The 15,827-nt window shown below is 33.5% G+C and overlaps 1 protein-coding gene across 3 annotated transcripts; it reads left to right on the top strand.

Annotated features, from left to right (window-relative positions):
* Positions 1-3,905: 3,905 nt before the first annotated feature.
* On the top strand, positions 3,906-8,419 carry LOC112520772 (superoxide dismutase [Cu-Zn]). 3 transcript variants are annotated; one of them, XM_025129323.1, is made up of 8 exons: positions 3,906-3,996; positions 5,425-5,513; positions 5,593-5,697; positions 5,789-5,884; positions 6,528-6,559; positions 6,644-6,719; positions 7,942-7,995; positions 8,195-8,419. In XM_025129323.1, exons 2-8 carry the CDS (start codon positions 5,438-5,440, stop codon positions 8,215-8,217), a joined length of 462 nt encoding a protein of 153 aa, XP_024985091.1. In that variant the 5' UTR covers positions 3,906-3,996; positions 5,425-5,437; the 3' UTR covers positions 8,218-8,419. The 3 variants fall into 3 exon arrangements, with proteins under 3 accessions (XP_024985091.1, XP_024985093.1, XP_024985092.1); XM_025129325.1 differs by having other exon boundaries at positions 3,945-3,996; positions 5,381-5,513; XM_025129324.1 differs by having other exon boundaries at positions 3,955-3,996; positions 5,387-5,513.
* The last annotated feature ends 7,408 nt before the right edge of the window (positions 8,420-15,827 follow it).

Raw genomic sequence — 15,827 nt, forward strand, 5'->3', positions numbered from 1 at the left:
TATAAATCAAATCGAAATCTATTAATTAACATATTCTTTTATTTAATTTTCGTTACCATATGGTTTATAATAATTAACATATTGTATATTAGTGAATTGTTTGAAATATACTATGAAATATTAAAATTTATTAATTTTTAAACATGTCATTTTTGGTCATTTTACATTTCTCAACTAGTTTTTGCCAAACATATTCAGTTAATCAGCTAGCTTATTAGTCATCAGCTAGTTTGCCAAACATAGCCTTAAAATAGACAATTTAAGCTTAACTTTAGAGTATTCTTAACAACTATGTCTAACGGTCATTAACTTTCTCCATTAAATTCAATTATCTGTATAATGTAACTTGATACCAAGCTCTCATGCAGAGCTTCTAACATGATACAGAGCTCTCATGCAGAGCTTCTGTATAACATCCTCTAAGTGGTTTTTACAGTGTGATACAGCGTGTTTACCATTTGAAATCTAAACCTTGAAACCGAATCTTAAAACATGACGTTTGGGACGTGAGCCTTCTAGAGTTCTATACAGGACCAAAGGCATAGCTAAACATTGTAACAACATAAATTTTGATCGAGTAATTACCTCTAAACGACGGGAAAGCAGGGGGTGTTCTTGCTTGGTCTTGAACTCCAGTTTCTCTTTCTCAAGCTCGACGATTTCCTTCTCCTTCTCAAAGAGTAACGACCCTAAGCTAGTGCCCACGATTTATACTCAAATGGTTTGGCCTATTAGTTGACCAAATCGGCAGAATCCCGAGTTTTGGGCTGTGAAACTGTCTTCTCCACAGCCTGCAACCATGCAGGTCGCAGTTTCCTTAATTGGGCCAGGCATTGCCTGTGCCTCTGCTGCCCCACCCAAGCTGACAGCAGGCCCCCCTTCTAATTGGAGCCTTCAGCCCTTAGCCGTAAGTAAAAACAAATTTAACTTATTTTAAATTTCTAACTTTTATTTAACATATATATATATATATGTATATTCACAAATAAAATAGAAATAATAATTAAGATGCATTATTTTATTTTCTCGAAATTTTGGGTTTTACAAAAACCCCCGTTTCCCTATTGGGTATGAATATATGATCATATTCCCCGCTGCGAATAAGGACTGGGGGACGGGGATGAGGTGAGGTCCCCGTCCCATTCCCATGTCTATTCCAATGCAGTATATTTTTAACAAAAAGTAAAGTGGCTTCTAAGAACTACTGTTGTGTATAGTTCTTATAAGAACCTCATTTTCTTTAGGTTTTTGTACAAGAAACTTGATTCTTACCATAAAGTTTGTGTGGAATGACATTTTCATAGTTTTTTATTTTTATTTTTTAATGACTTTATAATTATTAATATATATTACATATGCAAAATTATTAATAATGATGTTGAAAAAATCAACGAGACTAAAAAAAAAGATTCTTAATTTTATGAGTTGGAGATGAGGTAACAATAAAAAAGGGGAAAAAAGAGGTTCTTATAAAAACCTCCGTTATTTTTGGAAAATTTTATTTTAAAAACTTTAGAACTTGTATATAAAAAACTTTACGCATTTGTATACTGGATATTTTTATTAAAAATATATAAAATGACCAAAACACAAAACATAGGGAGGTGTTTGTAATTTACTCAAAATTTTAAAGCATCTCTAATAGATTCTTCAAAAGATGATAGGTTTATCTTCAACCACTTCTCCATTTTGAAAACTACAATGTTCTTTATATTATTAAAACTAGAAGGGTACTCGTGTAATGCAACGAGATACATTTCGATTTTAGTGTTTTGTTTTATTCTGTATCTGTCAATGTTATAATATGATTTTATGGGGTGCTGAAAAAACGATAATGTTTTTATTTTTTGAATAAAATATTAATTTGAAGGTATCATAAAATTTTGAAAAAAAATGTATCAATTTTAATATCAAATTAGATATTTAAATTGTTTCTTTAATTAAATGTTTTATTATAATTTAATTTAATAATGAAGTAATTCATTTTTATTTTAATAATATAATTTTTTATAAAGATAATAATTGTATTTTGTTAAAATTCAATAACTATCCTAAATATATTTTAGATTTTTTATATTTAAAATGAGAAACCCATCCAGTACTTTGTTATGTTTATTTGCAGTTAGTTATACGAATTCAAACATGAACCTTCAGTAAGTTATACATACACACAATTTACTTATAATCTTGAATTTCAAGTAATATGCATTAATAAATAACACTTAATGCATAAAAATTAATTTTTAAAAGTTTTTATCAAATATTTTATAATATAATATATATCTATATATATATAATACAATTAATAAAATATATTACTTCTCTCCTAAACATTTAATTCAAGGAATCTCAATAGTAGAAAATATTAAAACATCATTTCTCTTTTTCTAAATAATATTTTTAGAGAATTTTTATATTAAAAACTTTAAAACTTGCATATACAAACTGTACACATTTGTATATTGAAATATTTTTATTAAAAAATATATAAAATGATGAACATACAAAATAGTGACTTGAAAAGATTCTTTAAAAAAGAATTAAAAATTAATTTCTTTTAGGTTTATTTAGAACATATTTTCTATTTTTAAAAGGGAAAATTATATCAAAATGGAACCAACTTTCATATAATTCTTATTTTGGGAAACCAACTTTCAAAATCGTCATTTTGGGGAACCAACTTGCATCTGATTTCTATTTTGGAGAACCAACTTTCAAAATCGTCATTTTGGGGAATCAACTTGCACCTGATTCCTATTTTGGGGAATCAACTTGCACCTGATTCCTATTTTGGGGAACCAACTTGCAACATAATTTTAGAAAAATAACTAAAATCCGTTTTTTTCCAAAAATTAATGCAATAAAATCTATTTTTCATTTTAAATCTCGTTTTTTTAATTCAGATATCAAATTGAATTTTTCTAAAAAAAATCCAAATTATCACAATAAAAATTATTTTTTACTAATGCAAAAAAAAAATTAATTTAATAGAAAAAAAATAGTTGATACGGATTAATTAGATATAAATTTTTTGAATGTGACATTTAATATTTAATTTTTATTGCATCAATTAATTTTTTTTCTATTAAATTGATTTTTTTGCATTAGTAAAAAACAATTTTTATTGTGGCAATTTGGATTTTTTTAAAAAAATGTTCAATTTGATATCTGAATTAAAAAAAAAACGAGATTTAAAATGAAAAATAGATTTTATTGCATTAATTTTTTGAAAAAAAAAACGAGTTTTAGTTATTTTTCTATAATTATTTTGCAAGTTGGTTTCCCAAAATAGGAATCAGATGCAAGTTGGTTCCCCAAAATAACTATTTTGAAAGTTGATTCCCCAAAATAAGAATTAGGTGAAAGTTGGTTATATTTTGATGCAATTTTTCCTTTTTAAAACTACGATATTTATTATTATATTATTAAAATATTCAATACAATTAATATTATATTATTTTTCTATGCTAAGCATTTAATTCAAAAAATTTCTATTGATAAAAAATATTAAAACCATTTTTTAATAAGTAATTAATTCTATTTTTTTTTTAAATTTAAAGATTTTTCTTTACTTTTTGAATTTTAAAAATGTTTTATAAAATCTTATAAAACATAAACTTTAAAATCTATATTTTAAAAAAGTTATTGAAGATAATAATCGATCAAATTCGAGATGGGCCTCCACGTAGTCTGTGAATTTAGAAAAACAGGCCCAGCCATTTCAAATGAATAACGCACCGAAAATTCAAATTCCACGCGAATTAACTCCGTGTATTCAACACGCGCCAATATTTTTAATGACACGCTCCCATCTTATGTACACTCGCGGAAGTGGAGCGTGGAAAAGATGAGTAGGTGGTGATTTTAGCAGCTCAGTCTTAAATGGCGATTTGTGGCATCTATATAATAATACGCCGAGCCCTACCGAGCGCATCGACTGCTCTCTCTCTCTCTCTCTCACACACACAAGAGACTCGTTGCAAGGGGTGTTCTGAGGTAAACTTCTACCATCTTCTCTTGGATTTGTTTGAATTGATTGTTGTTTGGTTGGTATGATGTTTTTCTGGTTCTGTGAACTGATCGAAAGCGAATTTGAATCTAACGATGATGGATGTATTATACGTGTTTATTTTTTTATCGTTTACGATGTTGATTCAGCTTGATGTTCATACTATTTGGATATAGTGATTTCTTAGATTGTTTCGTCATGATTAGATGTTGATTCTGCTTGATCTTCACGCTATTTGGATATATTGATTCCTTAGATTGTTTCGTCATGATTATAGAACAATTGACGTCAATTGATTGGGAGGGTGTATGTGTGTTTATCTTGTTGTAAATTTAGGTAAAACCATGGTAACTGTAGCCATAACAAACAGTACTGTGGTAAATGATTAAATAATGAATGCTATAATGGAAGTTATATAGTATGATTTACGATCGGACAATCTGTTTATATGAAGTGAAAAAACGGGGGGGGGGGGGGGGGAGGTTCTTACGGATTGGTTTTGATGCAAATTGTACTTATGGAGAATTTAATGAAATCAAATCACAACACACAGGGGAGGTATCTATTGATTTTGTAAAGATGGTTTGGGCAGGATAATAAGGAAAGGTGTTTCCATTTTGGGAAGTGTTACTTATATAGTTGACTTCTGGCATGAGGAGAAGAACTGTTGTGAATATTCTTTTACAGATGAGTACTTTTAATGACGGTCTGTCCTCATTGAGGTTTTGAATATTTTTCTACTTGTTCACCGTTCCATACTAAACAGGATTTGTGGGTATTAGTGATAAGGTCTATCATCCTGCTTCTGTTGAAGGTTCTTTTTATGTTTGAGTGCTAAGGAGTAATAAGCTGGGCAAGAAAAGTTGTAACAGTGCTCAAAATGGTTAGAATTTAATGGTTAAAGGACATGGAAATTATGGCAGACTTACTTGCTACTTTGTTCTATTGCATGTATTCTACTTTGTTTTGGTACACACACTAGTTTTAGTATTTTACTGATAGTTTCTGTTGTCTCATGCTTTAGTAACATTTCAGAATCTTCTAAAACTTTTTCATGATTTCTCTAGACCCTTCTGAAGAAGCGGGGGTTGTCAAGGAAATAGCCTTTCTAGTCCTTGGGGTAGAGGAAAGGTTTACGTATATCCGACCCCTAAGACAGGGTTTGTGCTTATGTAGAGGAGCGGCATCCCTTTTTAATGAAGTAACTTGCATGAATCTTCTCCCAACAGTGATTGTGCTGTGGTTTAGATATCTAATACTTGCAAGCTCCATTGGTTGGTGTTGATGGATCTAACTTTTGGGCCAACCAACAAGGAGTTCAGGGATTGAGGCCATGGATCTTGATATCTAACATACATGTTGTTCTGAAAGTTGTAGGTGCTTCGTTGATAATATTTGGTTATTCAATTGTTTAGATCACATTCAAAAATGGTGAAGGCAGTTGCGGTTCTTAGCAGCAGTGAGGGTGTCAGTGGCACCATCCTATTCAGTCAAGAGGCAGAAGGTACTCTTTGAGTTATATCTTGTTGTTGTATCAGAGTATAGATAAAAACATCAGTTACCTTACTTGACTAATGTCTCAGGTGCTCCCACTACTGTTACTGGAAACCTTTCTGGCCTCAAACCTGGACCTCATGGTTTCCATGTTCATGCACTTGGTGACACAACCAATGGATGCATGTCAACTGGTACATGTTCCTCTTCAAACTTCGGACAAGTGAATTAGTTTCTGCATAATGTCCATAATCTAATCAACAAAACCTGTTCTTTTGATGCTAGGACCTCACTACAATCCCCATGGAAAAGAGCATGGCGCACCTGATGATGAAGTTCGCCATGCTGGTGATCTTGGGAATGTCACAGTAGGCGAAGATGGTATATGTGCTTTAAGTTTCTAAAACTAGCATTATGATCTTTGTCTCATCTCTCATGCAAACCTATATACCAGATGAATTTTCAAGATCTAACTTACATGAACTTTGCTTCGTTATTTCTTAATTAAGTGTGATTAGCAATGTGCTCATTATCAACATTGTTCATTCAAAGCTTTTCCAGTGCAAAATGTTAGTTTGAAATTTGCTCATTCGTTTTTCGTATATGTTGTGGGGTTGTCATTATTTTTTGTATTACCCACCTCTTTTACTCTAGTAATGGCACCATTTTACTTTCTAAATTATTAGGAGGAACCCTTGATGGTTCATACAACAACTGAAGGTTCTATTGCATGCATGATTTTCAATTTCCATTTCTAGTTTCTTTGGCTTGTGTAGTAAAAGAGGTGGGGAACTTTTTAGATTAAAAGTCTTGTTCAACACATGTTTCAAAAGGTTAAAAACTGTTAACGGAAAAATGAACAAAGTGAGTTTTGTGAGCATGTTTGACTTGGAAAATCTTACATAGATGACACGGCAATTAATTCAATGTTTTTTTTATTGAAAGATTTTGGTTTCTTTGGAACTTTAATATGTCATGCCAAAAGCACAAATGCTGAACTCTAATGGTTTTCTTATCAACTCAGGTTCTGCAAAGTTCACCATTGTTGATAAGCAGGTGGGCTCCTTTAGATTTCTTGCAATCGAGCTTCACTATGTACTTGATTATACAAATCTAACTTTCATATTAATTTATGTATAGATTCCGCTAATTGGATCACAATCCATTGTTGGAAGGGCTGTAGTTGTTCATGCAGATCCTGATGATCTTGGAAAGGGTAAACTTTTCTTATTTCTTTACCAGTTTTCTTATTGATTCAAATACACTAGTTTTAGAACACATGGTTAAGAAAATCGACACCTTTTGCACAATAATAGTAGCAAATGGACGCCTCTGGTCTAACACTTTGTTGTTTAGTTTGGCTTACGGTAAGTCAAGCATCATAGAGTGCTATGCTGCAAAGCATGATGCAAAACTATCATTATGCAACTCAAGATCATGTCATTTGTGCTATTATTGTGCTTCTAAACATAATATCGGGATTTCTACTCAACTTGTACAAAATGATATCCTCATCTCTCTACCAGATTTCCCTTTCATTGGTCCGCGCATATGAGTTGTCATTCATAAAAGTTTTCTGGTGCTAACCCATCTAATTATCCATATCTTATTAGGAAATAATCATATGCTTTCTCAGAATTCCAGTGGTACTGATTTGTCTGATATAACCTATTAGGTTGAGTGTACAAACAGTGCCTCTAGTCTTACTCTAAAATAAATAGTACCAAAACTAGTGCTACGTTTAGATATTTTGATGTCAAACCTATTGTTTTTTTGAAATGTGAAATTGAGATGGACTTTTGTTAAAAATATACCACCAGCATAACAGCATTTGTAGTAGCTTCGCAAGTTTATGTTACCAAGTTTTTCCAAACAACTTCAGGACCCTGCACTGAACTTTAAAGTTGAAAAATGGCCAGCTGACACTTGATGTCTTGATATATAATCACTCAAATTGTCTATTATTGTGGAGTCTTCTTAATAGTATTTGTTTATTTGAATGTTTGTTCGGAGGCCCTCCCATGGAGCTACAAAGCTCAAAACCCTACTAAAATTAAAATTTATTGTTCATCTTAATTGTCTCAAGTCCTCTGAGACAGATTTCTAAAAAAATGATGGTTATTTATTTTCTTTTCTTTTTATATACATTTTCAGTAGTTTCAAGAAATGTGAAGTTAAAAGTCCAGTGTCCAAAAACAGTGCATATTCTCCTCTTTCTATCTCTCTCTCTCTCTCTCTCTCATATATATATATATATACATATACATATATATATGTATGTATATATATAACAATATATATATTTCTGGCCCCTGGCTCAAGTTAAGTAGGATTTCATGGTACTTTGAGAATTGTTTCTAGAGCATGATATTTTGGCTGCCAATGTTCTCTGTTGTATATCCTGTTACTGATCTTGGGTTGACCACTTTGTCCTACAGGAGGCCATGAGCTGAGCAAAAGCACTGGAAATGCTGGTGGAAGAGTTGCATGTGGTAAGCCAATATGTGTTCTCTACTCCTTTTTTTTTTCTTTCTGTATCAAGTCTGAAAAAGGCTTGAAGAGTACAAAGGAACATTAAAGAAATAAGAGTTCCAAAACCAGACCTTTCTTGCTGTGAATTAAAAACAAACTGGAACTAGTTTTGGTCTCTTGCTTACATTACATGGATGTTGACATATGATATATATGCAGGTATCATTGGATTGCAGGGTTGATTTCTGTGCTCATCTCTCTTCCATATTGCCAGGGAATACTGAGGCTTGTTTTCTTGAAAATCTATATGTATCCCAAAGCTATGGTTGTGTTTGTACTGCGTCCTTTAATAAACTATTCCCTGTGCTTAGCTGAGTACTCCTTTTGAATTATGAGACATCTTTTATCCCTTGATGATACAACTTTTGAAAATACTTGTGCTTCACTATCCCTCATCCATGATAGTTTGTAAGTGGCTTGTAGTATAAACCAAACGGACTCGGTATATCTCACTTGAAAGCAGGGTCGGGGGTAGGCTGTAAAGAGACCTCTCTTCAACTGTTTCTGTAGGGACTCCTGGCTTTGCGGAAAAAAAGGGGGGAGATAAGAGCTAAAGTGGTGGCTCGTATGTTTGTGTCAAGATCTTGAACTGAAATTACTCATTATCTCATCATTTTTACTTTTGAATGGACGTTGAACTCAGGGTAAAAGAGTATATGAAAAAAGGGTAGATGCCACGATTTGAGGTATTCTCACAGCACCAGTCTCACGGTCATTCTGCATCCATTGGCATATGAGCGGTGCCCAGTTTCGAACCTTGGACCTCACTTATATAGATTGCACACACCTTTACCATCAGGACAAATGAGCCGGGACATGAGCATAGGTTAATAGATTAGGTACGTAACCCATAATGAAATGGGCAATATATAGGTTAGCCATCCTATGAATGAGTTAATAGAAGCAGGGTGTTTGATAGTAACCATGAGCTACCTAGTGGTTCGTAATCGGCACTTGATGGCAGCATATGCACTCGATGATATCATTCATAGTTTAGAGATGGATGTTTAGACCGAGCCTTTTGGAAATTTATAGTCATGCCATGCTCTATTTTGTTTAGAAGCCTTTTTGACTGTTTTCTGAGGATGCTTCTTGTCTAGTTGCTCTAATCAAGTTTTCAATATTCTGCGGTTACATTGGGCTATTCTAATGCTTAATTTTAGGCTGTATCCCACCTAAACACATCCGAAACACATCTAAAACTTAGGGGTTGTTTACTAAACGCTTATCTCAGTAAGAGTCTATCGGTTCAATTACCTTACAGGGTGAACACAACAAGGACCGAGAATCTTACTTGGTAAGAAGGAAAACACAAATCAAGAGTCTTACCCGATAAGCGATGGTGGTGATTGATATCCGGTAAGTGCTTATCGGGTTGTAAATGTTTACCATCAATCAATTTTGATAGCCGAGAGTGTTACCCCGTAAACTATATGAGAGTGGTAACGGCCTTAAGTAGTTTCCCTAAATCCATCAAACATGACTCTGATGCCAAACAATGCAGCACCTTACATATTGTTTTCTAAAGCACTTCTTTGACTTGATGATTGTAGAATAATTTAGTGAAAATGAGTTTTCAAAACGTACACCTTAATCAAGGTCTTAAATGACATGAAACATGGTGTGATGACGAGGTCAAACCGTAACCCAAAGCCATGTCCTACCACATCATTCTTGTATGTCTCAGTTATATATGATGTACATATATGTTTTCTATTGTATTCAATGAGACAATGATACAATGATATTGAGGAATATAAATTTGTAGAAGAAAGATCAAATATATTGATATTATACTAAGTACGTGATCAAATGATTAAAATAGAATCTGAAAAGGTTTTACAGGTTCGTTTTAACCTTAACTTCATAATTAGTTTTTTGTGTGCATTACCGTTATGAGTGAGGTATTTGGGTTAATCTGTAAAGGTGTAAAAAATACACAAGAAGGAAAATCACACCTCAAAACCAATAAAAAGCAATCTGGTGAAGCTTTTAAAAAAGAAAAACCCAATTCAACAAGGTTGGGTTTTAATTAGTTGGAAAGTCATGGTGAGAGCATAATAAGAAGAGATTTTATTTTCGAATCAATTATGATTGAATGTTAACATTAATGAGATGCACCAAAAGCATAATTTATGGATGGACATTGGACTAAAAGTGATTAAGTGTTTAGATCTTTTCTTACGTTTTTCATCATAAATTTTCTTCCCAACCTTCAATTGTGTCGGGTAATATGGGTTTTGAAAGGGGAAGGAAAAGTAATATATCAAGAGATGGAGATGGAGATGGGCTTCAATGCTTTTGGAATGGAGAGATTCGTTTGAAGATGGGCCTTAGATTAGGTTAACAAACGGAGAAGGAGATGGAGATGATGAAAAAGGTAGAGGGGGTCGCCGGAGAAGAAGGGTACGTTAGAGAAGGAGGAGGCATCAATGCCGATTAATTAAGGTTTTGTTTTGTTTTTTTATTTGTTATAATAGCTTTTGGAGTAAACTTCGTTTTTGGTCTCTAAGATTTAGTGATTTCTTTGAAAGTGGGATTTAAACTTCAATAAGTCAAGATGTCGTCCCTTAGGTTTGGATTTTGCATCGACTTCGTCAAAAAATATCCGTCACAGCCAAGGGTAAAATCGTCTAAGTGTCTAACCATGTTTTGTCTCTCTTCCTGCACTTTTTTTTGTTTTTCCTTATTTTTGTTAAAAACATCAAACTACAGGGCCCAACTATGCAATTATATATACACAGACACACACATATATATACACACATATACATACATATATATATACACACACACATATATATATATATATATATACACACACAGACACGTCTTCCACACCCCGCTAAACCTGCGGCAGTACCCCCTACGGCCTCCGCTCCTCTTTTTTCCCGGCACCACCCTCCCCTTCCTTTTTCACCTTGTTTTCCTCCATTTTTTGACGATACCTCCCTCCCCACCACCGTGATTTGGTCCCTGTGGTTTTTTGGCCGACGATATCGTCACTGTGCTTTGTTCTATGTGGTTTCATCGCTGTGGTTTGGTCCCTATGGTTTCGTCTCTGGAGTTGCAGGTGTGGGTTGAATCGGTTTGGGTTTGGTGGCCAGAGGGGAATGGGTTGTTGGGGGTTCACCGGGAGTGATCGGTTTGGATTTGGTTCTTGTGACTGTGACGTTGACGCCATGGCCGTCGATCGGTTTGGATTTGGTCCTGTGGTTCCATCACCGTTAAAGCAATTTGTTTAGGGTGCTGATTTTGATTTCAAGGTTTAGGGTTAAATTTGGGTTTGATTTTGATTTCATTTTGGTGTTTAGATTTTGGATTTGGTTTTGCATTTAATTGATGTTGGTGTTCTGATTAAAAGGGTTTTCGCCGGAGAAGATGACCGGGAAGGGATGTAAAATTTGAAGTTTTGGTCCCTCTAATATCATAGTTTTTACAAAAATAAGAAAAAAAAAATAAAAGTGCAAAAAAAGGGACAAAACATGGTTTGACGAAAATACCCCTAGCTCTAAGAGATAAAATAGGAGTACGTGACCCGTTCCCATTTTCAAAACAAAATCCAAACTTAAGTGATGACATCTTGACTTATTAAAGAGTAAGGGGCCGTCTATCAAACGCTTATCCAGGTAAGCGTTTATCAAATCATATTATCTTACAGGATGAATATGGTGTGAAGAATGATGGGCCGTTTACCCAATGACTTATCTGATAAACGCTTACTGATAAAATTCAACACCATCACTTACCTTATTGAGTAAGACTTTTGTCAATCAAAACGACATCATATGCAATAATTAACTCGGTTAAGCACTAACTGGTAAGAGTTATCACCCTCACTTAACGGGTACTTAGACTCTTAGTCGTTGCCATCGTGCCTACCGGGTAAGAGTAATCATGCTCACATACCCGGTAATTAGACTCTCGGTCCTTGCGATCGCACTTATCTGGTAAGATTCTCGGTCATTATCATGTTTATCCGATAGAATAATTGGATTCGATAAGTTCTTACCAGGTAAACGTTTAGTAAACAACCCCCTTAATTTAATTTATTTTAATGTATATTAAGGTTTTTACGTTAAAATATGCTAAGGTGTATTAAGATTCATTAATGTATGTTGAAGTTTAATGTTTTCATGAAGCACACACGAAACCTTAACGTATCTTACGAAAGTGGTTGCTTTCACGTAAACATGCATATCCTAAACCCGACCCAAACAACAATATGCTTTGAACAAACCAAATTTAAACCCTAAAATCTTAAATCGAAGTTATTTTCAATACTGAACCTAAATAACAACTATTCCTTCGATTCCCTCTTTCGTTCAGGTTTTGGTCGCCTACACTCGCAACGGTTTGCCGCCGTGCACAGTGGCATCTGACCTCACACTACAACAAAATCGGGTTTATAGGACACTCCCAAATTCTAAGCGTCCTAATAGGCTCTTTATAAGACTTAGTTTACATGACCAAAAAAATAAAGCGTCCTATCTAAAAGCGTTGTAATAAGTTTATATGACGTTTTTTGATGACATAATAAGTTTATTAGGACACTTTTAATATAAAACATCCCATTAGCAACTTTATATATAGGACGCATTTGAAAAATTGTCCTATAAAAACAAATGTCGTATAAAAAATTGAGCTATAGTAAACTTTCTCAAAAGTGTCCTATAAAGTTGGTAATGCGACACTTTCTATTAAAAATGTCCTAAAAAACTTGTTAAGACGCCCAAAACACCTTTAGATATGACGCTTTATATTTTGGTCATATAAATTAAGTCCTATAAAGCGGTCTATTGGGACGCTTAGAGATTGAGGGTGTCCTATAAACCCAATTTTGTTGTAGTGTCAATCTTGCACGGTTTTGAGCATGAGGGTTCACAAATGCTATGTGGAGTGGAACATTTTTTGGATGGGATTTTTTGTTGGTAACATCATAATCTTTGTTCTCTTAATTTATGTTACCATCGCTAATAACCCCAATGGCCTTGTGAGTCTTGATTATTGAATCGAAATCATTACCTTCGCCATCATCATCATTTACGACCCATCTCACCATTATGATAGATTTTGCTCTTTCTGCACTTAAGGTTATCAGAGTTCCTAGACATGACATCGGTTTTCCAAGTGTTTCACCTCACCTTCTATCCCCATGCGGGATGGAAGGTACGGTGAAAACATGTGTGTGTCATATCTCTGATAACCTTAAGTGCAGAAAGATTGAAGTCTTTGATAATAGCGAGCTGCATGGGTCGTAAATGCTATGATGGTGACGATGAGGGTAATGACTTCGATTCAGAATCAAGATTCACAAGGCCATCAAGATTATTAGCGGCAATAACAGAAAGAGAGCAAAGATTGTAATGTGGAAATAAATGAAGAACCCCATCAACAAAGTAGTTGTGAACCCTTATGCTCAAAATCGTTCAAGATTAAGGCTGGACTCCGTCATTCATGGTAGCAAAGGGTAATGGTATAGGCGAAATAGATCCAAAAGGATGAGAGAGAGAGAGAGAGATTTGAAAATGAATTGAACTTCCCATGTCTATTTCTTAATATCCTCATATGACTATATATAACTAATATAACTCAATCTTAACCGTCCATTTAATTTAATCTATTAGATGACCAAGATCTTCAAGTCATATATGTAAATACAGACGAAACCATGACTAATTTAAAAACCTAATAAAAGTTGAGGGAGGTATTTTAAAAATTTCCTACAACTAAATTACTAATCCATTTGTTTCTCAAATTTTAACCATTTTCCTTTTTAAATAAAAAATGGACTATCCATTTTCTTTAAAGTATAATCAATATTTTAATTTAAATAAATTATAGTAAAATAACGAAAATTTTACACTACAACAAAATTGGGTTTACAAGACAATTCCAAATTCTAAGCATTTTAATAGACCTCTTTATAGGACTTAATTTATATGACCAAAAAAATAAAGTGTCATATCCAAAAAAGTTGTAATAAGTTTTAATATGACGTTTTTTGACGTCGTAATAAGTTTTTTAGAACACTTTTAATATAAAGTCTTCCATTAGCAACTTTATAGGTCACTATTTGAAGAAACTGTCCTATAAAAACAAGTGTCTTATAAAAAATTGAGTTTATAAGACAATTTCTCAAAAGTGTCCTATAAGGTTGCTAATGTGACACTTTGTATTAAAAATTTCCTTAAAAACTTGTTAAGACGTCCAAAAACGTCATATAAACTTATTACAAAGTCTTTAGATATGACGCTTTATATTTTGATCCCATAAATTAGGTCTTATAAAGCGGTTTATTAGGACGCTTTATATTTTGATCCCATAAATTAAGTCTTATAAAGCGGTTTATTAGGACGCTTAGAGATTGAGGTGTCCAATAAAACCAGTTTGTTGTAGTGTTATTATATTTAACGAGTCCGTATTGTTAGAATTTTGATCGAAGAAATAAAGCCCGCCATTCTGGCTACCAGTCCCCACTATACTCATTTGATGACAGTCCTGAACGTAACATTTGGATTCATCAAACCTTATGAACACCTTATTGTCCCTAGCTAATTTATGCACATATAAGAGATTCACATTGAATTCAGGAACAACAAGGACGTCAAACAAAGTAACATTATTGGATAATTTCAGGTTGCCAATTTTATTTATATTAGCCTTAGTTCCATTAGGATGAKAAACTCTAAGATTCAAGTCTGACACATCAACCACATTTTCCAAACTTAAAGAACTACAAGTCATATGTTGATTAGCACCTGAATCTATTATCCATCYAGAATRAGAATTTTGAAACATACCTGCCATATTGGCAGAGGCTTCATCGTGATTTGGTTTTTGATCAATTAGACTCAAAATTTTAGCAACMTGTTCTTCTGAAAAAGTAAATGATGATTTAGCAGTACCGGACTCAGAAGAAATAACATTTCCAGCAGTGGKTCTGAAATTMGGACTTTGATTTTTAAAACTTTGACTCTGATTTTGAGGTCTGGTATGATTTTGAAATTCTTTAGGAAWTCCGATCAACTTAAAACATCTTTCAATTGTGTGACCTGTGTTTCCACRGTGTTTGCAAATCAGACTTGTAGAAGTTTTTCYAAATTTCCGTCTATTTTCAAAGCTTTTGCTCAAAAAAGCATAATTCTGAGTCTTAACCCGATTTTGACTAACATTAATACCTCTATGAGACTCTTCCCTAGATACTAAAGAAAAAGCGGTTTTGACAGAGGGAAGCGGATCTCTAGTTAAAATACTACTTCTAATGGGTTGGTAAATGTCATCAAGACCCATGAGAAATTGCATGAGTTTTATCAGTTGACTATGAAGTAAGAAATCATGAGATGCTTTGCAAGTACAAGAGGGCAATTTAACGAGAGCGTGAAACTGTTTCCAAAGGGAATTAAGTTTATGATAGTACTCAGAAACCGACATATTGTTTTGGCTTAAAGAAATAATTTTCTGGTATAGATTGAAAGTTACAGACCCATCCACTTTATCATAAGTTTCTTTTAATTCTTCCCAAACTTGGGAAGATTCTTTTGAAAAAACCTGACCAAGGAATAAGTCCTCAGTCATAKAGCWTAATATCCAAGATAACACAACATAATTACAACGATCCCATTGTTTCTCAAGAACAGGATCATCAGTAGGACGCATACATGTACCATCAATAAAACCAGTTTTATTCTTAGTCTCTAAGGCCAAGATCATCGCACAAGACCAAACCTTATAGTTCTCAGTCCCACTCAACTTGAAGGACAAAATGGAACCTCCACTGGTGTTGTTGGGG

This window comes from Cynara cardunculus (genome assembly GCF_001531365.2).
Source record: "Cynara cardunculus var. scolymus isolate 2C chromosome LG 11, CcrdV1, whole genome shotgun sequence".
NCBI classification, from domain to species: Eukaryota; Viridiplantae; Streptophyta; class Magnoliopsida; order Asterales; family Asteraceae; genus Cynara; species Cynara cardunculus.

Coding starts and splice junctions, on each gene's coding strand:
- LOC112520772 (XM_025129323.1), top strand. CDS start 5,438: ATGGTGAAGGCAGTTGCGGTTCTTAGCAGCAGTGAGGGTGTCAGTGGC. Junction 6,720..7,941: donor TCCTGATGATCTTGGAAAGG/GTAAACTTTTCT, acceptor TTTGTCCTACAG/GAGGCCATGAGCTGAGCAAA. Junction 7,996..8,194: donor TGGTGGAAGAGTTGCATGTG/GTAAGCCAATAT, acceptor ATATATATGCAG/GTATCATTGGATTGCAGGGT.